Below are 26,416 nucleotides of genomic sequence, written 5' to 3'. Positions count from 1 at the left end.
AAAATGAAAAAAAAACATTTAACCTAAAACACGGCGATTTTGCTGGATGTTCTCTTACTTGCAAACACCAGCACAGACAGGCTAGGCAGTTAGCTGCAGCATTTACACGATGGTTACGAATTTGTGGTGTGCTTGCACTGAAGGCGCTGCAGCGTGCCAGGCCTTGGCAAAGCGGTCCAGCGCACCGTAACGCAGCACCTTATGAAGCACACCACGCGCACGTGCGGTCCGGGGGCCTTATTTTGGGACGGGAGGTGAAAAAGTGTGGCCAAAGAGCTTTGTCGGTGCAGCCCAAGCAAAGGAGGGAAAATACCCGTGAAAGCTTCTCCGTGCTTTAGGTTGTCGAGGTGCTGCTGACCTCCAAACAGCAGCTGAGTTTACATCCCGTCACACGAAAGCGTGGCGCGCCGAGGTGAGCCGGGGCAGAGCTGTGCTGCCCTAGGCAGGGCTTTAGCGGTGCCAGCACCGGGCCGAGGGCAGGATGGGGCCGTCCCCTGGTCGGGACCTCCAGCCTGCGGTGAGCGCACAGCGTTGCATGCCGTGCATCTATTGCAACCTGGAGCGGGGAAAAACAAGTGTTGCTTAAAGCAAGTGTCACTGGATGCAGTTTTGGCATCAGATTTATTTGCAGGAGCTAAAGCGGGCTTCGCTTAAATGCGTTTTGGTCTTGGGTGACGTGAGCTGCGTCGGCCCGGCCGAGTCCCACGCGCACTTGGGGAACGCGGGGGGCAGCGTTTCCCCCCGGGGGCAGCGTGAGCTCGGGGCTGCCCCGCGCCTGACCCGCCTCGCGCAGGTGCAGCCCCGCGGCCCTGCTCGCTCCGCGCCCGTTCGCGGGGCGCCGAGGCGGAATCGGGGCGAGCGCGCAGCCGCGGCTGGCAGCGCTCGGCGGCGGCAGCACGAGTCGCCGCCGCCGGCAGGGGCTGTTGCAAGCTGCCGGGGCAGAGGTCCAGCGTGTCACGTTTTTAGAGGCTCGCGTACTCCTGGAAAGGAAGCTAAAAAGCTAAACTTCTGAAAGCTGCCAAAAAAAGAGGCGATGCGACTTGCGGAGCGAAGCTCTGTGCTTTCTAACGGCAGAGGGAATTGCATAGCGCAGCTTGCTGTCGCAGGCGTCAGGAAGGGAGAAAATGAGACGCCCCGGAAAACCCGAAGGGGCGGTTTGGCCGGGCCGGCGCAGGAGCAAGGGGAGCCGTAAGCCTGGCCACGGGCCGGGGGAGCCGGGCACGAGCTCCTGCCGCCGCCGTCCCGGGGCTGCGCGCTCCTCGCGCCCGGCGCGGCTCGCCGAGAGGTGCCGTCGTAAGTTACTTGGGGATGTTTCGCCCGTATCCGCGGGCGAAGGCCGCTTGCGGAGAGGTGAAGCGTGGGGCTGTGCGGCCACCTCCTGGAGGCCGGCGGTATGTGCGTGGCTGCGGGCCGCGCTCGGGGCCGCGCGGGACGGGGCTGCAAGCGGGGCGGTGTGACCGGAGCAGCGGAGGCGGGTTGTGCTCTTGCTTTCAAGGCACCGAGTATCGAGAGCTCGTAATTTGGGAGCTAACCCCGTAGCCGGAGAAAACGCACCCGCATCGTTTATCAGCTTAGGAGACAGAGCTGTCATGTGTTTTGCTTTAACAAGGCCGGAGGAAGTTGCTGATATTTATTTGAGCTGCTTCGTGGAGCTTTTCAGCGCTCCTGGCGTTTTCTGCCGAGGCAGAAGGCAGCCGGGGGGCTGTGGGGCGGCTTGCTTTCCGCGAAGGCTTGCCGGCGCGGCGGCGCGCGGTCCCGTGGGCACGCAGGCGGGCGCCCCCGCGCACCGCTCGGGCTCCCGTCCTCGCGCTTCCCGGGGAACGAGCCCGGGCTGCGGGGTGGCTCGTGCGAGCTCCCGGCGCCCCCGGCGCGGGGCTTCTCCCCGCCGCTCGGGCTGCTGCTGACCTGCCGGCGTCGCTTCTGCGTTCCCGGCTGAGGTTTCCTCTGGTTCCGGCTGAAGCCAAGGAATAAGCAGCACCACCGGGTTGTACAAACCTCTCCGGCAATCTGGGCTTCCAGGGTGAAGCTTAAAGCAGGAATATTCGTTAAAACGAGTGGGGTTTTGTGCCTGTGCTTTCATCAGCATCATCTGAGGTGCGGCTTTAGCTGGTACCCGTAGCTTTTCCCACTGTAATTGAGAAATGGGGGTTATCTCCGGTAAGCGAGTCATTCAAGGTTACATGTATGGATAATTTATGGGTTGGTTTTATATCACGGAGCGTGTGAATTGTTGGTGATGTTTGCAGTTATCATCACGTAGCTCGTTTGGCAGCGAAGGCCGTCGAAAGCAGTCTCTTTCTTCTTTTCCCAGCACCCAAAGCACGAAGGGTTTGGGGGCCGGAAGGAGCCGGTTTGCCGTAGTCTAAATTGGCACCTCTCCATCGAAGTGCTTGCGGCCAACACCCAGAGCAGGGCAGGATGCGGCCGTGTGTTCAGATTCAGTGGTATTCCCTGGCAGGGTTTGGTGCCTCTTTGCCTTTCGTGGGTCTCACTTTGCTTTCTCTTTTTCAGATATTCTACAGAGTTGTAGCAGATATTGAACCAGGAGAGGAGCTGCTACTGTTCATGAAGAGTGAAGATTATTCACATGAAACAATGGCTCCAGACATTCACGGTTAGCCACTTCTTACTGTCTAACCTAATCTAATGTAGCACTGAAATTAAGTGCAAAATTAGGAAGCGATCTCCTCTTTTGGAATCCTCTGGAAATCCACAGTAGCTCAGCTACCACTAAGGAGAACTAGACTGTGCTGTTTATATATGTCTATATTCCTGCCCTTCTGCCTTCTGAAAGCTACTCAGTGAATAAATAAGTTTAATATTAACATGCTTGATATGTTTTGCTCTATCAAGGTGTTTTGCAAATGTCTGTGGCTAAGATTCCTGTTGCTGGTGTCCCTTAACTGTTAGGTTTTCTAACTGAACATTTTTTAACGTTAGAAATGAAGAACCTAGACAGAGAGGTCATAGGTTGCCTGGGAATAAACTGAAATTCCCAATCACTGGGACTTTCCACCACTCATGTCCTAAATATATGACTCCCCTTAGTTGAACTACAGCCTGGGTCCTGGAGGCTGGGTCCGTTCTGGAAAGCCATGCCAAAGATGGCTTTGGGGTTCTCTGTTTTGTTAATCACTTGTAGTTGAACTGATTTTCCCTAAAAGTTGCATTCTGTGCCTGTCTAACTGGTGAGCTCTGGTTTGCACAGCCCATTTTTTTCTGCATCTCTGCAGCTCTTGATCTGTTTCAAGTTTTTCCCTTACTTATTCCAACCTCTCTGGTGGAGCCAAAGGTCTAGAAAGGTAGCCGAGGACAGCAGTAAGGCTTTGAAACTGAAACTTAATCATTTCATGGATGTTACAGAAGGAGGAAGAGATTTTAAGTCATTATCTCTAGACTATGTTAGTCCTACCAGAGTAGGATGTATGAACCCTGATTATACAGGGTTGTCACTTAGCCGAACAACTGTTGTTCTGTTCTCTTGAAAAGAGAAGATCTCAGGTTGTTAATGTTGCTGTCAGTTTTGAGAACATAGTCCTTCTTCCTCCCCTTGCTCCTTCATTATTTATCCTATATACAGATTCTCTGTCTAAAACATGTAAGCAATTGCTTATTCCTTGCAGATTAGGTTGCCTCAAATTTGCCCCTTCCACCTCCAAAACTACTTTGTCTCTACTGTCTGCAGTGCAAAAGGTTGTAAAGCCAGAGCTGGGAGTAGCTGTAGGATATTTACTTGATACACATTAAGTTACAGTTTATGCCAATGTGGACATCATATAAATTCTTAAGAATTCAGAGACTGTGCACAGGGGCTTTCCCAGGGCAAGAGAGGTGACATCCAAGGGTGTACTTTCCTACAACTGCCTGCACACTTGGAGCAGTATTGTATGGTCTCTGGAAAAAAAAAAAAAAAAAAAAAAAAAAGTAGGGATTATTCATTAATTCATTTGTTCATGGTTTTTTCCCCCCTTAGTGGTAACTTTATTGCTAAAGATGTCACCTTTTCAAGCACAGTATTTTCTGTGCCTATCCCATTGGATATTTTATAAATGACACCAGAGAAATGCTCTGCAGTCACATACAAGTGTATGTCCCATAGGGCTCATCTAGACCCAAACTGTTGCTAGTAGATGGTGAACAACAGAATACCATCCTCATAATGGTGGTTTCTTAGAATCAACTTGACCCTCGGGTAGCAACCACCATGCATGTACTGCGTACATGTGAGATGTCAGACAGACTCCTCAGGTTATTAAGTACATTACAGACCCCGAGCCCATGGGCATTTAGGTCTGCAGAGCTGAGGACACCAAAATCAAACCAGGATGTACAGCTAGTCACATCGACTGTTAGTATAAAATGCAACAGAAAAATATCATGGCATACTCTTTTCCAAGTTTACTTTTAGGACATTTCCTCAGCTAATCTATATTTTTTTGCAGGAATTATTAAGTCATGGAATGAAAAATTCACCTCAAAGTGATCATAAAAGTCATCTTCTTTGGACACTTTTAGTAAGAAACATATTGCGACCAATTTTACTCCTACTGAATTTAAAGCAAGGCCCCTTCTCTCCTTTAGCCTCTACTACTTCTGCCTCTAGCTTACATTGAACAGAGTTAGGTGCTGGATGAGAACCATAATGGAAATTAAAAGGCTTTTGAAAACTCCATTAACACCCCCTTGGGTATTTTAAATGTCGACATTTGTGTCTAAGTCAGTCTACTTCATTCTGAAAGGTAGAGACTGACAGCTTCCCACTGGATATCCATCTTAGACCCAATACATCTCCATTTAGGATATTATATAAACACACACTGTTAAGGTTCCCTATTGGATGTGACCCAGGTGGTTAATAAATAGTATTGCACTGTTGTGTGTTGTAGAATTGAAGCATAATTTATCTTTATTTTCCAGAGGAGCGCCAGTATCGCTGTGAGGACTGTGACCAGCTTTTTGAGTCCAAGGCTGAACTAGTAGACCACCAGAAGTTCCCTTGCAGCACGCCTCACTCTGCGTTCTCCATGGTGGAGGAGGACTTTCAGAAAAAGCTTGACACCGAGAATGACCTTCGGGATGTGCATGAAATCCAGGAATGTAAAGAGTGTGATCAAGTCTTCCCAGACTTACAAAGGTAGGAGTGGTTGCTTAAAACGTGATGGAATGAGGCAAATTCTGTGACAGCTTCGGTCAGATCATGCAGGGCATCAATTAAAGCAGGATCTCATGCCTTCATCTTATACTCAAAACAAGTATGAAAATTAATAAGACTTCTATGGTTCTTGGTGTTTTAAGACATGGAAATCAATGGAGTTTCAGCAATTCGGAGATTCGGTCCTTGACCTGAAGTCCTTAATGGAGACCTTAAAGAACTGAATCCTCTGATAATCGATTCTTTAGCTGTCATGAATTAGTCTAGTTGCAGTGAAATCAGAGAAATGATGATAGTTCAGATGAGCTAAGGTCCGAACTCATTATTTTTAGGCAGAAATAATTTAGAATGTCTCTGAGTAATGTTCACTAATGACAGCAATTTTGTCTTTCCAAACAAGCCATGCTAGGTAAAGTTAAGTTAGACTGCAATCTAGATGTTAGTATGTGATACACAGCCTTTCAGTCTTGAAACAGTGCAGTACTTCAGGTCATCGCACTAAACACAACTTTTTTTGAGAAATAAATTGTATGGAACTATCCCACTTCAACTGAAAATAACGATAATACAAAAGTATTTAGCTGCTTTGAGAAGAGGATCAGGCTCATACTACCCACCACTTGTGTATTTTCATTAAATTAGTTTGATTTTAGAAGTAATGAAATGCAAGGACAGTAGAAAATGTTTAACTATTTTAGTGGTGAGTCTTTATGATCAATGGCAAGCAGTATTTTTATATTATTCTGCAGAGGAATAATTTTAATTCATTTGAAAATCATGAGTACAAATTAGAACATGGTGTGCCAAACATTGCTGTCTGTGCATTTGGTCAGTCCCACTGAGCGTGGATTCGTGCAGGCATAATGCCTTATTCACTGGGTGATACTGAGCAGAATTTGGCTCCACATGTCTAATTTTCAGTCTGAGTGATTGGTTTGAAAGGGCTGATGTAGGTAGGTCAAGTCCGAAGGTCTGCAGTAATGTGAGTAAGGGAAAGACCTGGACAGCAACATTTGTACATGCTCTGAGTTATTCTGTGTTAAAGTTCTTTTCTGCTCACAAACTAGAGGACAATATCTAACATACGAGAGTCATTGAACAAATGTAAATTTAGCTTAAAATATTAAATATTGAAGAGACAGGGCAGAAAACAAAGAACGAGTCATCATAAATAGATGGGCAGTACAGAGAGAAAGAGTGAAAAATGAGATAGAAGGCAGTCATTCTCTGAACTCTTGAATTATTGAAAGGCTAATACATGACAAAGACAGTTCACAGCAAAAAGTCCAGAAGTGTGCTATATACAGATTATATAAAACAAAAGGCCGGAATGACCTGTGCTTGAGGGTGTGCATAATTAAATTGAAAAATAGCTGAGCAGGAAGATTGAGATCTGGATGTCTGTGTTGGGGACAGATATGGCTCTGGTGTTAACAGGACGTTGCATAGCTGCATTAAGCATCTTGGGATGCCTTGTGTGGGGCACAAGTGCCAGTGTGGGGGACAAGAGCCTCTTTAGGTCTTTTGGTAAATTAGTTCATGAGCGCGTGATGGAGGTCTGGTTGTCACAGAGGTATTAGGAGAGGAAACCAGATTTTTTTTTTTTTTTTTTCCGAGAAGGAAAGTAGAGCTGGAGTAGAAGTATGCAGCATCTGCAAAATGAAAGCGTTGCCATTACCTGTGGCTGAGAATGAAAGTTGCTAATTGGACTGCAAAACCCAGAACAGACTGTAAATCCAGCAGCTTTTCTCCACTGGCTCAGCAGGGCTCAGTGGGAGATGCACGTGAGGAAGGACTGTAGGAGCTGCCCCGTGTTGGCAGGCTAGCGTTCAGTCTGATGCGAAAAATTCCAGCTCCCAATAGCATTTTTGTGAACCTGCTTCTGCATTACGCAGTGAATCTTTCCTGTTTTACTCAAGCAATAGTGCGAGTCACAACTTTATATGTGACCAAGCAATGCAGGTATTAAGAAATGTATTTGCTCTGAACAAATGCTAAAATAGCAATTCAGAAAATTCAAAATTGAATTCAGAGAATTGAATTCAGAATGGATTCAGGGATGTGCAACAAAATATACACTTGATTGAATACACTACTAATAGATTGAATAAACAACCAAGAAATGAATGCATAAGCAACTACTTATTTGAACATAGTTAATAATAATCAAACTGTAACTTTAATCTTAGCGTACCATATCTAGAGACTTGATTCTGATCACTTACACTGGATCCATTCTACTTCACTGGAGTTATTCTTGATCTATTCCTACTAAGAGAAAAATCGTATTGCCATCAAGAGTGGAATTACATAAGGCAGTAGGATCCAAGGTGTATTTCGAGTGTAAGTAATAAGGTAGAAATAATTCAGACTGCAGGGAAGACTTACCAGAGTGAAATATTGAGAGGTGTATGAAATAATCTCCTTAGGGAGGGATGGAAGCATCATCTCCTGGAGCTTTTGCAAGTGGTCTGGCAAAACATTAGATGATGTATTACTCTGATACGGAGAGGGATCCTGCCCAGAAGCTGGGCTGGGCCTCGTGCTCGATGCTGCTGATCAAAACTCAGGGGCCTTGGGTCTGTCAGGACTGGGCCTCTGGGGCTTTTTGCACTAGTTGATGTAGTTATATGCTCTGCTTGGACTCCGCTTCCTGGCACTCTGTCTCTATTGCTGCGCTGATCTGCAAATCGCTGATAAACCCGCGTTTCTGTGTAGGTGCTGCCGGGACCTCACTAAGCCTGTCTCTGTTTCTGCAGCCTGGAGAAGCACATGCTGTCGCACAGCGAGGAGCGGGAGTACAAGTGCGATCAGTGCCCCAAAGCTTTTAACTGGAAGTCCAACTTGATACGTCATCAGATGTCGCATGACAGCGGGAAGCACTACGAGTGTGAAAACTGTGCCAAGGTACAGTGAATTTGTAGGCTGTCTGGCTTTGCTCGTGTTGTTGAATGTGCGAGGGTAGGAAAGCAGGGCCACGCTGAGTCAGGACTCGGGAGTTCATGTGGGTAGTTGTTAAAAATTGGTAGTCCAGCCTGTTTCTGTAGGATTTACAAGAATATGTGGGCAGAATTTGTGAGTTTTAGAGGAGGACTTAGGCCCCTAGCAAGCAGGGTCTGGAGCTCGTGAGAGCAGCTGAGCAGTTAAGGTTATTAACTGCCTGACTTGCAAGCCCTGAGCACTCTTTGGAAAGGGAATGGGGACCTGCTTTCCTCAGTCTGATTGCAATCACCAAACACTATAAATATGCTCTGAATTGCCTCAATATGTCTTAGCAACATAACGAGTACCTACTGCAAATATTCGGGCTCTGAGGGGCAAGAATCCCAGATGGAAATGCAGGGTGGATGGATGTGCCTTCCCATTCCTGGGGACTTCTATTCGCAGAGGTTATTACATCTGGTGCAATGGTTACAAAAGGGCTAACAGAACCACTAAATATTTGGCTAAACCTGGGAAATTGAGGCCCATTCTTTTGGGCATAGCTTCCATTGACTTCTGTGTAGCAAGACTGGGATATAACAAGTAGCCAGTCAGAAAGTTTTTAAATCTTAAACCTCCCAATAACCATGAGGTTTGAATTTTGACAGATGCTTGTAATAACTGGCTTCTTCTGCAGTTAAGTTTCTTGATTAATCAGTACTCATTTCCTAGCAGGTTTTCACGGACCCCAGCAACCTTCAGAGGCATATTCGTTCCCAGCATGTTGGGGCTCGTGCTCACGCTTGTCCAGAGTGTGGCAAAACCTTTGCCACTTCTTCAGGCCTCAAACAGCATAAACACATCCACAGCAGTGTCAAACCTTTTATATGTAAGTCTTCAACTAAACATCTTCAGTTAAGTGTATTTCTCTTGTCAAAAAGCAGCATTACCTGGAAGTGGAAGGTTGCGTTGTGCTTCCATTGAATTTCACACTGGTTTCATGGGGATTGACTTGCACTTTGAATTATTAAATGGGTTTTGGATAATTCACAGTCCAGTACAAAGCATTCTTTTTATGATTTTCATTTTCAGGCAGACATTGTATAAATGTACCTATTGTCTCTGCAAAGTATTTCCATGCACAGATGGCAAAGAGCAAGCTGGAAGTAGGACTTACTTAGCTAAAAGCCAGCGATACCAGGCTTGGAGGTTGCAGTCTCGTGTTGTTTTAAACCAACCTCAGCTGGTTGCTCTCATCTCCTGCATCCCTTGTGCGAGCATCAGCCCATGCGTGCCGTGTGCTATGCTGGATCCTGTCTTGCTGAGCCTGAGGCCCACATGGAAGTAGTGCTGGCCCAGGGGAGGAGGTGGGAATGTCGGGCCGCAATGGGCAGGGGAGGAACACAAGAGCTTACCCATTTGGCAGCAACCTGCATTTCAGTTGACTTAAGGAGAGGTGAGACCACAGTCTGGGTGGGTTGGGAATTAGGTAGAACCAGGAAATGTATGTGAAAGGGTGCTTTGCTTTAGAAATTAATTTTAGGCCACAAGTCTATAGCACCTATAGCAGATTAGATACCATGGTGTTCATTGGAACTGGAAAAAGTAAACCTTAAAGTCAGTGCATTTCAATTGGAGAACACTGCCTCGCTCCTTGAGACTTCTTTCCATGCCCTGAATTTAAGTATTGAGTTTAGCTCTTAGATCTTTACAGACTATTGCTCCAGCAATAAAAATTGCCTCATCTGTGAGCCTGGCTCAGTAATGAGATATAAGACAGATCCTCAGTCTCAGAGATTGTACCTAGCCAGATCCTTCTATGAGATGGGGGAACTTCGACGCATGATAACATTGCAAGCTGATTTCCTTTCATCAGGGAAGCAGAAGCAGGAAATATTTAAGAATATTGTTCTTATTACTGTTAAGCTCCATCACAGTCTTTTCAAGCACCTGTTACGGCTTGAAAAGCACCTGCTTTGACCACCTCCCTTACTTGTTTTCTAAATTTCTTCATCTTCTGCAGTTCTCAACACTAGTTTATCAAAACTATCACCATTCTGATGTCTTCTTTCCAGTGGACCATATTTTCTCTACTGATAATTCGTAGTAAGTTTGATGGAGGGAAGTAGCACTGCGTCCAGATAAAGAGGCTGCCAAGCTCTAAGGCCAAGCAAAAGGTTACTCCGATAGCAGAGCACAGCAAAGCTGCAGTTCCCCTCTATGCAGTGTGGGCCTGTTGTCTAGGGTGTGAATCCCCACAGCTGTGGCATTAAACTCCACAGTGTATTGAAACACCCAGCTTAGCCTCCTAGGGAGCACTAAAGCTGTTCTTTGACATGTGCTTTGGGTCTTGATAATACATCAAGGGAAGCACTAATGGCGTAAAAGACTTATTCGTGTGAAGTCTGCATATCTGCCACTGGATTAGATATTACTTATATTTGGATTTTTTGTATGAGAAAATGTATAATTAGATCCAATTATAACCATTGCTAATAATTTTTAAATCTGGGATTACCAACTAACTAATTACACTTAAAATTTATAATTATTAGACAACCATAACTTCTGGCCAGGTAGGGAATTTTCAGGTAATACTGTTGCAGTCAATGCCCTATGTAGGAGTGACACTTCTCTTAAATTAAACCATATCTGAAATGTTCTTTGTTGGTATGTGTTCTGATAAATCAACACAGCCATTGATATTCTTGAAATTTACAGTATAAGAGATGAAAAACCATTGAACAGTCTATGAATAATAGCCGTGTAATTATAGAAGAAAAGAATTTGGAAACCACATGTTCGGTAGGCTTTTCTGAGCAATGGGGAGGGGGGAGCTAGTAGAAAATAGGGGTGGGAGGTAAGGTCACCTAAAGTAGATATCTATTTTCCACCAAAAGGCCACACACTATGATTTACTCTACCAGTCTGTTTATGGCAACTGTCTCTTATTACAGTATACTGCCCAAGCTTGAGTGAAAACTCAACAACACTAGGGTAATTACTCACTGCCTTCACAAAATCTCCAGCCTCTCCAAATAGAAACCACATGCCATAGTAGACTGAACATGTATTTGAGATAGTACTTAGAGTAATTTTTTTTAATAAGCAGAAAATTTGCAAACTCAACTGTGAGCTACTTTTTGGGTTCTGAGACAATCATAGTACAGAATGTACTTAAACATGAGATGAGTTTTTGCAACTTGGGAGACAGAGTGGGAGTTTGTGTAAAACCTGGGGTCTGTACAGCAATAAAAACTGCAAGGAGAGAAGCTTCCCTTACAAGTTAGCTGCTTGAAATTATGGCACTACAATTTAAGAGATGTAATAAGGTGTAACAGGAGAAATCAAACCCAGCTTCTGTTGCTTTGATACGTGGAAGCAATTAAAGTTGATAACCGCCCCCCCATCTACTGAATTTTAAGCAAAAGCTTTGCTTGGAAATAAAAGCCACGCAGTGAAAAAGAGGTAGATCTTATAACAATAATTTGTCTCATGAGTCCTCCCTCCTGAGAATATTTGTAGTGGCCCAGGCAGTGCCATTGATTTTTACGCAGAATTCCCCAGAAAAAAATCAGTGGCGCATTTGGTGTAAACTTCAGTGTTACATCGAGGCTTCAGTACGACAGTGCCTATGAGTAAGACTACACTGGTGAGTAAGCGCTTTGGACCTAGGCCCAAAATTTCTTTTTCAGCCTTGAAAGCCATGTATTTTGTAGACTACCGGTTAGAGGCAAGAGGCATCTTGACCAAGAAGTACTTCATTAACTATAAGTTGTATAAAACTTCAATGCTTAGAAAGGTAAACTTGACAGTACAAATATTAATTATTTCATTGAAATTGCAATAATAAATATTTACAGTTTTTAGTTGCCACGATTGATTTAATTTAGTTTCAAAACCCAGATAAAACGCATTAGTCATTTAGAAGATTAATTTGCATCTCCTTTAATAGCTTTTAGGGATATCCATAGATTGTAAATGTATATTTTTGCTTTTCTCTGGAAGTAGAACATTTCTCAGTTCTGTTGACTTTTGAATATATTAATGGAGAATAATAAATTGATAATGTATTGATGTTCTTCAAAGGAGAACTTCCCTAGCTTTTAGAACAGATCTGTGTCAATACACATTCTTTCCTGTGGTTACCAGCCTAGTCTTACCCAACTGAAAAGTTAAATTTGATATGGTCATGGGAATAAGAAGCAAGTTCTTACCATGACCTATTAGGGGATCAGAGTTCATAAAATATGATTTGTTTTACATTATGTATTAGCCTTGTAAAAGTGTATGTTTCTGAAAGGACAAATGGAGATTTTTTTCTGAAAAAATATATATGGTCTAATGCTCAGCTGGAGTGTATTAGATATAACTCCATAACTGTTGATGGAGTTATCTTGCTTTATAGAAGGAGAGGCCAATAATATCCCAGATGAAGACTGTGCAACCCTTCTGCTACACTTGTGCAAGCTGTGCCATTACAGACGATTTAATTTTGGTTTGTGTGATCAAGCTGATGGGAGCAATGAGAGCTTTTTGTGCAAGACTTCAGCAATGAGTATAAGGGATGCACAGAGTTTGACTGTAGACTTGATTTTGTGCTGTGAAGTACAGCATTGATTTTAAGGCCTTTATGCCTATAAAAACAGCAGAAAGGTAGCAGAAAAGATTGGAGCTTATTACTGCAACAAATAAACAACCAATGCTTCTATATTAAATAGGTGGACTAAGTCTTCTCCAAAAGATAAAGAGAAAGCACTTATTAAAAGAAAATCAAGCATTCTAGTAGGCAACTAGAAAAAAAATCTTATCTTCTCCTTTCTTCTTTCCTCTTTTCTTTCCTCTTTTTTCATTTTTTTCTTTTTCCTTTTTCCTTTTCCCTTTTTCCTTTCTTCTTCTTTTTTTCCTTTTTCATTTCCTCTTTTTTCTTTCCTCTTTTTGCTTTTTTTCTTTTATTCTTTTCTTTCCTTTTTCTTCTGTTGTTCTTCTTGTTCTCCTTCTTCTTTTCTATCCTTCTGCTTCTCTTTCTTTTCTTCCCATGTGAATGAAGGTTTCCAACAGGAACAATAGCTGATATACAGCAACAAACTTTCTTCCTGAATTACTGCATTGCAAATTTCCTGTGTTTGGGCCCAATTCTGCACTCTTTACCTTATGGCTTGTGCTGGGGATGTCAGCGGGACATGCACCGGGAAAGCTGGGCTGCAGGATCAGGCCCTCAGACACAGCAGCGTTGCTGCTGAGCTATGCGGCAGCCTGCTGAAGAGGTAAACAGTTAAGGCATGGCAACAAGTGGTTGAGTTTCTCAAGGGCAGAGATTCAGAGGCGCAGGAAGGTTAGCACAGGCCCTGATGTGAGTGGAAGTTAGAGGACGTGATTACAGTTCATGGGAACCAACAGTGCAGGATGGGATACATTCAATTCAGTTTCCTCTGCAAGCTTAAAATAGAGCCATTGTAAATTATGTCAGACTGTCTCAAATCTTGAAAATGATTGTTAAAAAGGCCTCAGAATACACAATGTGCATTGTTGTGTGGCTTTGATGTGTGAAAGATGAGAGCTTATGATATAACGCAAATTAAATAAAAATAAAGTGGCCACATGCTTTTTCCTGGCTGAAAAAAAAAAAAATGATTTATTGCAGAGAGATAACAGCACTTACTGTTAATGTTGTTTTGTTTTTAAACAAAGCTAGAGCCTATACTACTAGAAGCGAGGTAGTCCAGAGGTGCTGACAAATTTTAGAATAAGAAAGAGCACAACTTTGGAGCTTGTCTGATGTTTCTGCTAGCCCAAAGGATATAAAACTCCTCAAAAGATAACCTAAGGTAAATGTGGGGAAAAAAAAAAAGAAAAGGATGTCAAATTTCTGTTGGGAATTGTACTGCTGGGCCCCACTGAAACATTAAGCCTGGCTGAATTTCTCTAGATCTGAATAAGGGTTATTGGAGGCCCCTTAGGTGTCTTCCTTGCCCAGTGCAGGCTTCCAAAGCACACGTAAACTCTGTGGTGATGGACATCAGCTGCTTGGGCCCAGAAGCACTTAAGTTCTTGAGTATCCTCGGGGATAACACTGTGACATTCGGTGGGACTGCTCAGACGACTTGCTGGCGTTGTGTGCAGGAAGGGTGCCAGTGGAGAGAGCTGAGGGTTATTCTTGTGCAAACCACAGTTTGACTAGTAGATGTCTAATCTGGGCATTACCCCAATAACTTGCTCACTAAGGTTTGTAGCAGTTGGAAAATCAAGGATGTCATTGCTTACTTTCACAACACAGTGAAGACAAGGTAGGAAATACAATTTTTGGGGTAGCGACTCTAGCTGTAGATGGAATATTTCAGGAAGAGGCAGAAATCCCCTTCACTTCGATGGCACAGTTTATCCTTCACAGTGGGGCGTCCAGGTCTGTACTGATTACAAGACCACCCTTCTAATGAAAATTTTTGTAGGAAACTGTGCTCTAACATGATAAATGTTGTGGTCTAAATCAGACCCATCAGGTCGAGGTAGATCTTCCCTCCGTGGCTTCAAGCTTTCTCCAGCTGCTTCTTTTGTGAGGCTGAAGTTCTTGCCACCCCAGAGGAGTTTGAAAGGAAATCCACTGAGCTGTTTTGAGCATCAAACATGCAAATAAATACCACTGCATTTTTAAAGGAAATTGTTGAAATGTAATATGCTTTTTCACAATATAGTATATTTTTCCATATGTGAGAGAGAAATAAGCAATATTAAGACTAATAATGTTATTACAACGTGGAATTTAGAGTCATGGCTTCTAAGGCACCTGTTGCTGTATCACAGTGACCATATGCATTACATGAACAGAAATACTTGGGACAGGTGAGAGTACTTGACTGAGGTTATTTTAGAAACCGTAGCTTAGACTTCCGCAAGATTAACTTCTTAATTGTAAGTGGAAAAAAATGTTATTTGTTAATAATAGCATGTGCTTGTAAATATCTGGTTGCCTCCTTCTTCACCTCTTCTACATCCTTGGCATCTTTTAGACTGAAAGTTCTGTGAGGCAGCTGCTCTGCCTGTCTCCGGTCTGGCCCTGCAAATATTAATTTTCATGAATAACTTTACACATGTGAATGGTGACATAGGTGAATGTCTTCAGACAGATAGTCATTCAGAGGCAGAAGTGCTTCATACGGGGTTGCAGCCCTGGGGCCACGGTTCCTCTCTAGGCTCTGGGGGCTAATGCAATATGAAATAATGGTTCCAAGTATGAAAGTCTGTGCAACAAAGAGGAAGCAAGGAAGCAAACTTTACATTTTAGTGATTTCAGACCTTTTCTGGTTTGTTGGAGTTTTTTTTTTTTTTTTTTTTTTTTTGTGCTGTCTTTAGACATTTGTCTGCTTGGATGCCTTGCTTTGGAATAGTACAGTAGTTTTTCATACATTTGTGCAAACAGACTTCTCCTTATGACTTCCGAATTGACATTTGGAGGGTAAAAAATTGTTTTATTTGCAAAATTTTGAGGGTGGGGGAAATTACCATAAAGCCTGAGATTTGTTGTTGTTGTTGTTTACATACAGGTGAGGTCTGCCATAAATCCTATACTCAGTTTTCAAACCTTTGTCGTCATAAGCGCATGCATGCTGATTGCAGAACCCAAATCAAGTGCAAAGACTGTGGACAAATGTTCAGCACTACGTCTTCCTTAAATAAACACAGGAGATTTTGTGAGGGCAAGAACCATTTTGCAGCAGGAGGATTTTTTGGCCAAGGCATTTCACTTCCTGGAACCCCAGCTATGGATAAAACGTCCATGGTTAATATGAATCATGCAAATCCGGGCCTTGCTGACTATTTTGGAGCCAATAGGCATCCTGCTGGTCTTACCTTTCCAACAGCTCCTGGATTTTCTTTTAGCTTCCCTGGTCTGTTTCCTTCAGGCTTGTACCACAGGCCACCTTTGATACCTACTAGTTCTCCTGTTAAAGGACTACCAAGCACAGATCAGACAAACAAAAGTCAAAGTCCCCTCATGACAAATCCTCAGATACTGCCAGCTACACAGGATATTTTGAAGGCACTAAATAAGCAACCATCTGTAGGTGAAAATAAGCCAGTGGAGCTTCAACCAGAGAGGTCCTCTGAAGAGAGGCCGCATGAAAAACTCAGTGACCAGTCAGAGAGTAGTGACCTTGACGATGTCAGTACCCCCAGTGGCAGTGACCTGGAAACCACCTCTGGCTCTGATCTGGAAAGTGACATTGAAAGTGAGAAAGAGAAATTTAAAGAAAATGGTAAAATGTTCAAAGACAAAGTAAGCTCTCTTCAGAATTTGGCTTCAATAAATAATAAGAAAGAACACAGCAATCATTCCATTTTCTCACCATCTTTAGAGGAGCAAACTGCGGTGTCAGGAGCTGTGAATGATTCTATAAAGGCTATTGCTTCTATTGCTGAAAAATACTTTGGTTCAACAGGACTTGTGGGGCTGCAAGACAAAAAAGTTGGAGCCTTACCTTACCCTTCCATGTTTCCCCTCCCATTTTTTCCAGCATTCTCTCAATCAATGTATCCATTTCCTGATAGAGACTTGAGACCGTTACCCTTGAAAATGGAGCCCCAATCACCCAGTGAAATTAAGAAGATCCCAAAGGGAAGCTCTGAGTCTCCCTTTGACCTCACCACTAAGCGTAAGGAGGAGAAGCCAGTTACTCCTATACCCTCAAAGCCAGCAGCTCCACCTGTGACAAGCCAGGACCAGCCTCTAGATCTCAGCATGGGCAGTAGAAGTCGAGCCAGTGGCACAAAACCGGCTGAGCCTCGGAAAAACCACGTCTTTGGTGAAAAGAAAGGAGGTGACCTTGAGCAAAGGAAAGCTTCTGAGTCTTCTTTGCAGCATGCCAGACCAACTCCGTTCTTTATGGATCCCATTTACAGGTAAAAAATTATGGTGGATCTCAGCACCTTACAGTAGAGCTAGTTAGTCCTGTCCAAGCTGCCTGCAGACAGATGCAGGACCACCCTGTCCCCTCTCCCTCTGGCCCTGTAGCATCATTGCAGGGAAACAAGGCCACCTGGGCACATGATGATCCAGACTGTGTGCTGATCCCTCAAATCTGAACTGCTCAGATCAAACCCCATGTCTTACAGTTCTGTAGTTAGCAAGTGTTCATTACTGCCCTATTCGGAGTGAGTCATTAGTTTAACACACATGGCTTAATTCGAGTATCTTCTTACTATAAATGAATTGGCATCAGCAGTGTATGTTTGCGTATTTCGTGTCTTGTATCTTTGAAAACACTGGTTTGCCACAAATTACTTTTCTTCCGTAATACTTCCCACCTGGCTTTACCTCCCCTTTCCTCTTCCGTTCCCTGAAAATCAGAGTGCATTTTGAAAGGTTGCCTGGGTCAGTTGCACACCACCTTTTTATTTCCTCCTATATTAAAAAGGAGTATCTCATAGGTAAGGCAAAAATGCAAATTTGTCCTAAGGTTTGTAAATGGAAATTCAGAGTGAATTCTGCCTTTTTTTACATTGACTTGAGTAATGTGTTGAATTTTTTTTGAGGCATTTTATTAGTACAAGTGAGGGCACAATGTCCTTGGGTATGCAAAAACTAACCAAGGGGTTAGTTTATCTGATCTACCTTACTAAGTCAGTGGGAGCTTTGTTTTTGACTTTCATGGGCACACAAGTGGGCACTGTCAGTGAACAGAGGTTTTAAAAAGTGACTGTAAAAACCTGGCCTCTCTATGCCTTCCAGTAGAGCTGACATTGATTTCACTGGGATTTCACCCATGTCCTGTATACGTCAGCCAACTGTTTGCCCTTTGCCATTCTGCTTGCTTATCTGTAATCAGCAATAGCCATGCATCTAAATTAGACCACAGGAACAGAGTAGAGAAATATTCACCATAAAAATATTGTCCATAATCTAAACAACCCATTTTACAGACTGCTGTTAAAAAAAGTTAATACAAGTAAATGGTCTTACTTTATCTAAAAAAGAAGTGCTCTTGGCAAAACTTTTGCAGAATGCTCTCTTACCTAAGACAACAGGTATGCGTTATGAAGAAACAGGATATAAGGCTGCTAATTGAGGTAGTTTTATTCATGCCAGATTGGTATCTGTATTAGACCATAGGATTTCTTTGCGTCATATTTATTTTAAATGCCTGAAGCAGTGGAAATGACTCCTGTTTTATGCTCCTGCCTTACAGTCTAATGAAATCTATGCAAATTCTGCCAGCATAGCACGAGGCCAGTTGTTACTGAGCCTTCCTTTGCTGTGAGTTACATATATATATTGACAACAGAATCTGTCCCTTAAACCATGCACAGCAGTAGTAGAGAAGGCAAAAAGACCTCGGATTTCCATACTGCTTCTGAATTTTCAGCACTGTGTTTCACTACCTTAATGCACACATTAATTCGTCACAACATTGCTGATCTAGCGGATCTGTTGCATTCGTTCGAGCCTGTATTTCTCCTGCTGCTCTGTGCAGCGTGAACTTTGTGTGCACAAAGAGCAGTTTCCAGGATTGTGGCTGCAGTGTCACACACGGGCAGATGAGACTCGAGACCTATTGCTCAGAGCTCCTCATGTCTTGACTTCCACTCCTGTGTGAGTGGAAAATGCACTTGGGCTGTATTTCTTCATAAAAAGTGCTTGGTAGTTAGTCATTAGTGTCTATTATCATTATTGTTGGTTTTCTGAAATGGGATTATTTCCTGTGTAAATGGTATAATGTCCCTTTAATGACATTTCACAACCCCCATTAGTAGTAATGAGTTGTATGCGGGTATCAAAAGTTGACTGTACTTCCTTAATTTTTACCACTATCTCTGAAAAACAAATTACTTGATGTTTAATTGACTATTTTAAACATGAGTAGCTGTATAATTATTACTATCTGAGACTGATTCATCACAAGCAAATCTAATTTTAACATTTACAGAGTAGAGAAAAGAAAGTTAACTGACCCGCTCGAAGCTTTAAAAGAAAAATACTTGAGACCTTCCCCAGGATTCTTGTTTCATCCACAAGTAAGTATTTTGGGAATTTTGATGTTGTAAACAAGCCTATTGATGCTTCAAAGCAGGTGCAGAGAAATGAATGCAGTCTTAGTCATTTTTGGATTTCCTAGAACACACAATTTTTACTACACCATTGTGGTGGGAAAACATAAGCATTGTTCTGAGCTTCTTGATGTTTTGCAGATGAAACAACATGTTTTGATTATAGAGGAAGCCAGATTCAAACTACATGTATGTTTTAGAGCCGTATTCTTACCGAACTGTAACATAACTACCAATATTTGGAGCTGCCCCATTGCTCGGCAGGATCCCATGCTGCAGGTGGTTGCAGTGGAGTCAATACTAATTATAAGGAAATGATGTAGATCCAAAGTTGGGCCTAAAAAACTGAGCATCCCAGCTCTTTGCCTGCCTTTATAAGATCAGTCTCTTTCGTCAATGTTTAAGGACTCCCAGAAAAGCGAGAAAACCTTCTGCATATCTCTCAGCTCCCATTACACAAACCCTCCATCTCTTCTAGATAAGAGTTGTGGGGCTATAGCGTGTCCAAGGACTTTGTAGAATCCCTTCTACATGCTTGAAAAACATCAACTTTTGCTGTGTGAGAGGGTTACTCTCCTGTTTATAGACTGTATGCTTACTATCTTGCTTCTTATTTGCTATATAACAGAAATTTATGGGGATATCCTTGAAGCAACAATCACAATATGTGTGTAGCACAGAAACAGCACCTGTGGGAAAATTTTACATTGCTTTCCTTCAGCAGCCCCCTACCCTCGTTTTGTTCTCCCTCTCCTTGCTCAAGGAGTTTTTGTCTCAATATCTATGTGGGTTAAATCTTGTGTCCAATCTAAAATCCCCATGTGGTATTAGCAAATTTGAACCCTTTGCTGATTGTAGACTCATCCTAACAGTGATACCCCATATGGGTGTTGTATTTTAAGTGTAAAACCTGTCTCTGGTTCAGCTTCTCTGAGGGCCAATGCTGCCACGGTGTGCTTTTTGCCAGTGAAGGTATCCGTGCTTATATCTCTTGTTGTATGGAATATAGTCTGAAATATGAGACTTGTAGGGATCTGAGAAGGACTGATTTGGGAGAAGATCTGGGAGGAGAGATCTGGGAAGGACTGATAACAACATACAGTCACAGATACGCAAATATAATGCCCTTGCGTGGGTGGAGAATACGGACAGAAGCATCCCTTTCCAGGTCCAATGCCTGTAGAAAGTGAAAGGTTTAATGAAGTATTAAAATTATCTAGAAATTATGTACAAGAGTGAACCTTCTGCAGCTCCTGCTGTGTTACTTCATTTGCGAAAGTTGCAAAGCAACAAATAGAACCTCCCGTTTCATCGTGGATAGTACTAATAAGCAAAGAGGTGAAGAGGACCGAGTGGTGTTTGGGCTTGCCTGGTCTGCGAGGAGGCTCCCTCGCTTCTGCGCGAAGGCTTTGCTCCAAGGCGATGCAGCTGGGCAGGGATGCGTCGGGTGCTCTTTTACGTGGCGAAGTGTGACACTAAGGTACACACCAGGTGGGGAATTGGTCTGAGGAGAGGACGAGGCAGGCGGTTAGGGGAGTTGGGGACTTGCGGCTCGTCAGGGCTGAGCAGCCCTTCGCGTGCCTCCACTCCTGTTCCAGGTGGAAGAGGCATCCCATAAAATGCAGGTTTTGCTTAGTCTTGTTTTGCTGGACGCTATTCCAGCATTTTTCCATGGCATGCCCAGGGAGCGAATGTACATGTTACACCTGTTTGCCCATTCATTCATTTTTCTCATTGCACAATAGAAAAAAAAATCCATGGTAAAGACTGGCTTTCCTTTTATCACTTACCTAGCTGCTAGGGATAATGCCTTTAACTCGTTATGGGATGGACCGATACAAAAGTTGTGAGTGTAACATGCACTCTTAACACATTGTAAAAGGAAACTAAACCACTATTGCACATCCCGTCAGAAAAGTAAATGTCAAAATCTGCTTGCTTGCTGACTTTAATAGGAAGGGCTCTCCTGTTTGCAAAGGCAGAATTTGGCTCGGTATTTATAGAGGGCTGGGGAATGGCTCGCAGAAAAGCTGCTTTTGTTTTATAGTCCTGTTCACCCCTGTAAAAGTACAGGTGTGGATTACACCATAAGTTTTCCATTTTCTACTGGCAGGATTTATCTATGTAAAATATAAACAAAATATTTCTAGTGTTTGTCTCCTACAAATTTGTATTTCTATAGGTGCATTTGTTTGTGAAATTTGTAATTTGATTAAGCAGGAGTTTAACTGAAATTTTTTAAACTGATTAATATGTCTGTTAACAGATCTTTAAAATAGATTTTTGGACTAGATGTTAAAGACAAACTCTGTAGTCCTTACTCCATCCCTACTTGGGCAAAAGTCCTTTCAGTGCCTGTGGCCCAACAGCTGTAAAAGATTAGGTCAGCTAGCTGTATTTTGCCATAATTTACCATTACAAGGATTGAATTCTTAGGGAGAGAATGCTCCAATACAACAAAGCATTCTGAATAAAACCTTAATTGATTTCTTAAAATAAAATTGTACTTAGTAGATTGATTGCAATGAGGGTTCCAGTGCAGGAATAATGTGTTGTTTTTGTTTCAATTTTGCTCCCAGTTCCAATTGCCTGATCAAAGAATTTGGGTAAGTTCATTGCTTGTATTTTTGATTGATATAATCATTGTGAAATAAATTGCATAAGGAAATTACGATATGAAAGGTAACTTACCACACAGTTACGGAGCATGCCACGCTTTCCTACAGAGTGTTGTAGTTGTAGTGGATGATATTCTGTTACGTCAAATTGGCTTTATCTTTACCTACCTACCCTGAAGTTCTTATTTGTTGAAGGCAATGGGAGCTTTACCTAAGTAAGGGTTTCAAAATACAGTTTTTGTTTATATTTAACTGAAACTGTTCCAAACTGTTTGCTTCAGAGGTTGGAAGAAAAATTCTCAGCCTGAAATCTTATTAGATTGCAATGGTTATAAATATTTAATCTGCATTCTAGACATTAAAATATAGAGACTCAGAGGACTTCATGTTTCTATCTCATATTGACTTCAGTGGGAGTTACTCACTTTAATAGCTTTGAAGTTTTGAGCTTAATTGCTCACTGCTGTACTTAAAGCACAAATAAAACATCCATTTATTTGCAGTGTTTGGGTCAAATTTGTCCTGTGTGTATACTTACATAGCCTCCCCTTATGTGAACAGATTTGAGCCTACTCTTCTATTTTTATAAAATGTTATTTTTAATACATCTAAATTGATCATAAAAACACGAGCCTCCGCAACTGCTTTTGCAGATGCAACTCAAATAACAGTGTTTTGCTCGTACGTTGCTGGCTTTTCAGCTGCTGTGCTGAACCCATAAATACTTGTCCCAGATTTTCCCAACCTCACAGCCTCGGGTTTCGGGGAGAAGAGCTGGAGCCAGTCTGCTGTGGCTCTAGTCCTAACTCACTCTTGCTGTGTCACTCACAGTGAGACACAGACAAATTTCACAACATGAAGCCAGAATTTCATAAAGTGAGAGCTGAGATCTGAATGCATTCTTCCACGTGTGTGTCTCTGCGCAGAAGTAGTGCAGGAATGCTTTGAAAAGGCGCTGCACGTGAAGATGGGCACAGATCTCAGCACTCATCAGCACGCCTGTGCAGCACGGTTGAAAAGCCATGCTGGACCATCGCTTTCCTTGACATACTTGTAGCTTTAACCCCCCTATTTTCTACCTGTAAATTGATTATTTATGCAGCTGCATAATTTACATTAGGTTCTTTAGGCAAAAAGTACAAAGCATGCACCAAAGGCCTCCTGCGAACCCCAGTAGACCCTGAGTGAACTCAGTGGTGGAGAAGCATCTGGGTCTGTAGGATGGTGGTTTTACCACTGCAAAACCCATTCCTGGGGTGCAGACCTGGATGCCTGGCACTGTGAGCAGGGACCCACAGCCCCTCTCACTGCGGCAAATGCCTCAGCGCCAGGAAAACAAGCAAAGGGAAAGCTGGCAGGTATTTTTCCTCATTAATTCTGGACAACCCTCAGACAATAGACTAGGATTAGATGTCAGACCTGGAGAGCTTGCAAGTGATTCCCAAACATGTTCTTTGCAGTATAGTGTATTCAACTATCCAGAGGCTGTGGAAAGATTTGGGATTTGGCCTGCACACTCTAGATACACTCCTCTTTCAGAAAAAACACTCTGTTTTGGGTATAATTGGAAAGTTGCAAAACACAGTGCAGTCTGTTTCTTCTGTCTACTTTCACTGATACTGGCTTGGTCCTCAAATTTCCATCATCCTGCTTTTTTTGTTTGTGTATATGTCTCCTGGCCGTGCTAACGCTTAAGCAGCTGCAGTAAAAATAAGTTTATAAAGCGTAAATTGTTTAGAGGAGGAGGCTGCCTCATAGATGAATCTTCATCTTGCAAGATCTGAATATGTCACATGAGCCTTTCCATCTTAATTCATAGTTAAGTGTGCCATTGATTTTAAGATTATTTCAGATTGTTTTTCATTCCTTGGCAGCAACTCTATAGTTCAAATCAATGAGAAACACCCTCTCTTGAATGAATCATGATTTATTTAGTCTGTACGCTCTATCATCCACTTCTGGTGCCATCAAAAGAAGGTTACTCTAAAGAGGTTCTCAAATTAGATTCAGACTTCACTTGCGATAGTAATATGGCGACTCATTGTAAAGAATTAAAATAATTTTACAAATGAAAACAAATTTGATGAGTGTATTAGCAAAGCATTTATTTTACTTACTTCAAGGCAGGATTCACTCTGTCAGATCAGCTTAAATCCCCGCCAGCTGTATTAATATGAGTAGAGTTGTTCTGGATCTACACTAGCGATCAGCTTGAGTTTCTCACTACTGTTTCATAAAGTTCAGCCACGTGTGACGGATCCTTTGGACATGAATAAAGCTCAGCCAAGTTCCATGGCTAGATGTTCAGATGCATGGAGTTACAACATGACAAATTCGCAAGTCGTAATTTTTAGAGGAAGCATTATAACCTGAATTGCGGAGGAAGAAATCCTGAACTTTAGTAGATGGGTTTTTGAGACTTCTCTAAATAACACTAGTAAAAATAGAAAACAAACATATGAACAATTTTTCCCATGAGTTATGGCCATAAAGTCAGTTGTTTTTACGATAATAGCATTAAAGGAGTCTAGTTTGTAAAACATTAGGTCATGTAATTCATGACATTGTCTGCTAGATTATTTCATATCATCAGGTTATTCTTAAAAAACAGCAACAACAAACCTTGCTTTATTTATGTCACTTTTTCTTCAGTTGGTTAATAAATTTTAAGACAAATATCCGAGGCCCCTGCTGATGATATCTGGCCTGTTGAAATGTTTATAAATACTTGTTTTAGCCGATTATGGTAATGTCTGCATTTCTGAGTCTGAGCTGGGGAATTGTGACTACATATTAGTTTGCGTCAGTCGGAGGTTAATAGCCTCTGAGGGAGCAGGAGGGAGGTGGGGGTAAAGCTGCTTCCTTTTCCAGACATCTGGACGCAGATAGAATCAACAACTCTTATATATGTAAATCAAAAGTTACTGTTCTATATAAAATGCTGTCATTCACTGATCTCAGATTAGGAGCAGATATTACTTGTCCAGAAGGCAATAACTTTATGTAAAATGTGTAATGCAATCTTCTCGGTCTTCTACCTTCTTGGCGACCTTTCTCCATGGACGTAGTAGCTATACTAATGCCGTCCTCCAGGTCAAACGGTGCCTCCCTCCCTGGGTTGCTGCCTCCCCATGTCCCCTGTGGGGAACACCTCAGCCCTTGCACTCTTTTCCTTGGCTGGGGTGCAGACCCTTCCTGAAAGCTGTGCTAAGGATGGGGCCAGTTTTTCAGGTTATAAACTTGGCCCCAAGCCTCAGCTCTTGGAAGAAGTCCTTGGAGGCCATGCAAACCAAGCCCAAGCCAAGTGGCTCTGGGGCAGCTGGAGGGCACGGTTTTACCTTGATAGTATGCACCTAACATGCAGAGAAGAAATGTCAAGCTGAAACCAGGTGATGATAGGGCTGCCAAAACTCATTTCCCGTGTGATAACGCATGGCTCCAGGGAACCATGATTCTTGTCAGTGCAGGAATTCATCCTGGGAAGAGGTTTTGGGTTATAGGTTGGAAGAGGCAATTCTTTCCTCCAAACACCCACTGTACTTCCCAGGACAAATGCTACAGCCCACAACTTGGCCCAGTTCAGTGGGTTACTGACCCTAGTAGCATGTCCCCAGTTAAGGCTGAGGTCAGCACAGCTCCTGTGGAGGTAAAGAGGTCAGTGTAGCTCTTATAGAGGCACTGGATTTTTACAAGTCAGTAATAAGAGTGTTTTGAAGGACTACGTATGACTTCAGTTGTGTGCTTCGACTGAAGTAGAGGTCCTTACTCTCAAGGGCACTGTGCTTCCATCAGGTAGGAGGGGAAGTCACCTCTCAGGTTGATAATTAGCTAAAAAGAAAAAAAAAAGAAAAAGAATAAATTAGCAATTTTTACTATCATTAAAGATTATCACCACGTCTACCTAGGTTTCTCACTGGGATATGAGCTGCTAAATGTATTTGTAAATACTGTAGGAAGGAGAGTGAGCAGGCAAAAAGCAGAATAGCCAAAGCTGACCATGAAGATTTTGCAGGAGAATCACAGAAAGCTGAGTCACTGGGGATTAAATCAGCAACAAAATTCAGTGTTGGTAAGTACCAAGTAATACAGAGGGGAAAGTGTATCTCTTGACTCAGTCATTCAGGAAAGAGACCTTGGAGTTGATAGTTCTATGAAAATGTCATCTCAGTGCTTAGCAGTAAGGCATTGAAAGCATCGTTATGCTATATTGCTTTCAGATCTTGAATATAGCTGAAGCCCCTTCCTAAAAGGATATAGCAGAATTAGAAAAGACACAGAAAAGTGCAACAGTGATGATCAGAGGTATGAAATAGCTTCTGTACGAAAAGAGACTAAGTAGATTTTGATTTTTCAGCTTGGAAGAGAAATGCTTGAGGGAGATGTGGCACACTTCTATGAAACCATGAATGGTTTGCAGAACCTGAATGAGAAATGGTTATTCATTAGTTTTTACCATACAAAAAAAAGAAAGAAAAAGAAAAAGAGGGCAGCCAGCTAAATTATGAGGGAAAAGACTTGAACGGAAGAAAAGCTAGTATCTTTTCATATGCACCTAATTAAAGTGGTGAACTTCTCAACAAAAACGTAAGTGGGCTCAAAAAGGATTTAGCCAAATGAATGGGAGCAGCAGCCTCCGTTAGCCATTAACTGCAGTAAGCAAGAGGCAACCTCCAGTTAAAGC

General features: G+C 42.6%; 1 protein-coding gene across 7 annotated transcripts in view; it reads left to right on the top strand.

Moving 5' to 3' along the window:
* MECOM (MDS1 and EVI1 complex locus) overlaps positions 1–26,416 on the top strand; it is a 359,475-nt gene that overhangs the window by 317,477 nt on the left and 15,582 nt on the right. For 3 of the 7 annotated variants that reach the window (XM_062582197.1, XM_062582203.1, XM_062582202.1), the window contains 7 exons: positions 2,512–2,614; positions 4,918–5,134; positions 7,912–8,059; positions 8,807–8,963; positions 15,616–16,972; positions 18,997–19,084; positions 21,697–21,723. In XM_062582197.1, the coding sequence (XP_062438181.1) occupies positions 2,512–2,614; positions 4,918–5,134; positions 7,912–8,059; positions 8,807–8,963; positions 15,616–16,972; positions 18,997–19,084; positions 21,697–21,723 (2,097 nt within the window). The remainder of the gene's footprint in view (positions 1–2,511; positions 2,615–4,917; positions 5,135–7,911; positions 8,060–8,806; positions 8,964–15,615; positions 16,973–18,996; positions 19,085–21,696; positions 21,724–26,416) is intronic. The other 4 variants (XM_062582198.1, XM_062582201.1, XM_062582199.1 and 1 more) reach the window with 4 other exon arrangements.

The sequence above is a fragment of the Rhea pennata genome, chromosome 9 (assembly GCF_028389875.1).
Source record: "Rhea pennata isolate bPtePen1 chromosome 9, bPtePen1.pri, whole genome shotgun sequence".
NCBI lineage: Eukaryota > Metazoa > Chordata > Aves > Rheiformes > Rheidae > Rhea > Rhea pennata.
The sequence above is the reverse complement of the archived record's forward strand: the minus strand, read 5'-3'. Positions and strand labels throughout refer to the sequence as shown.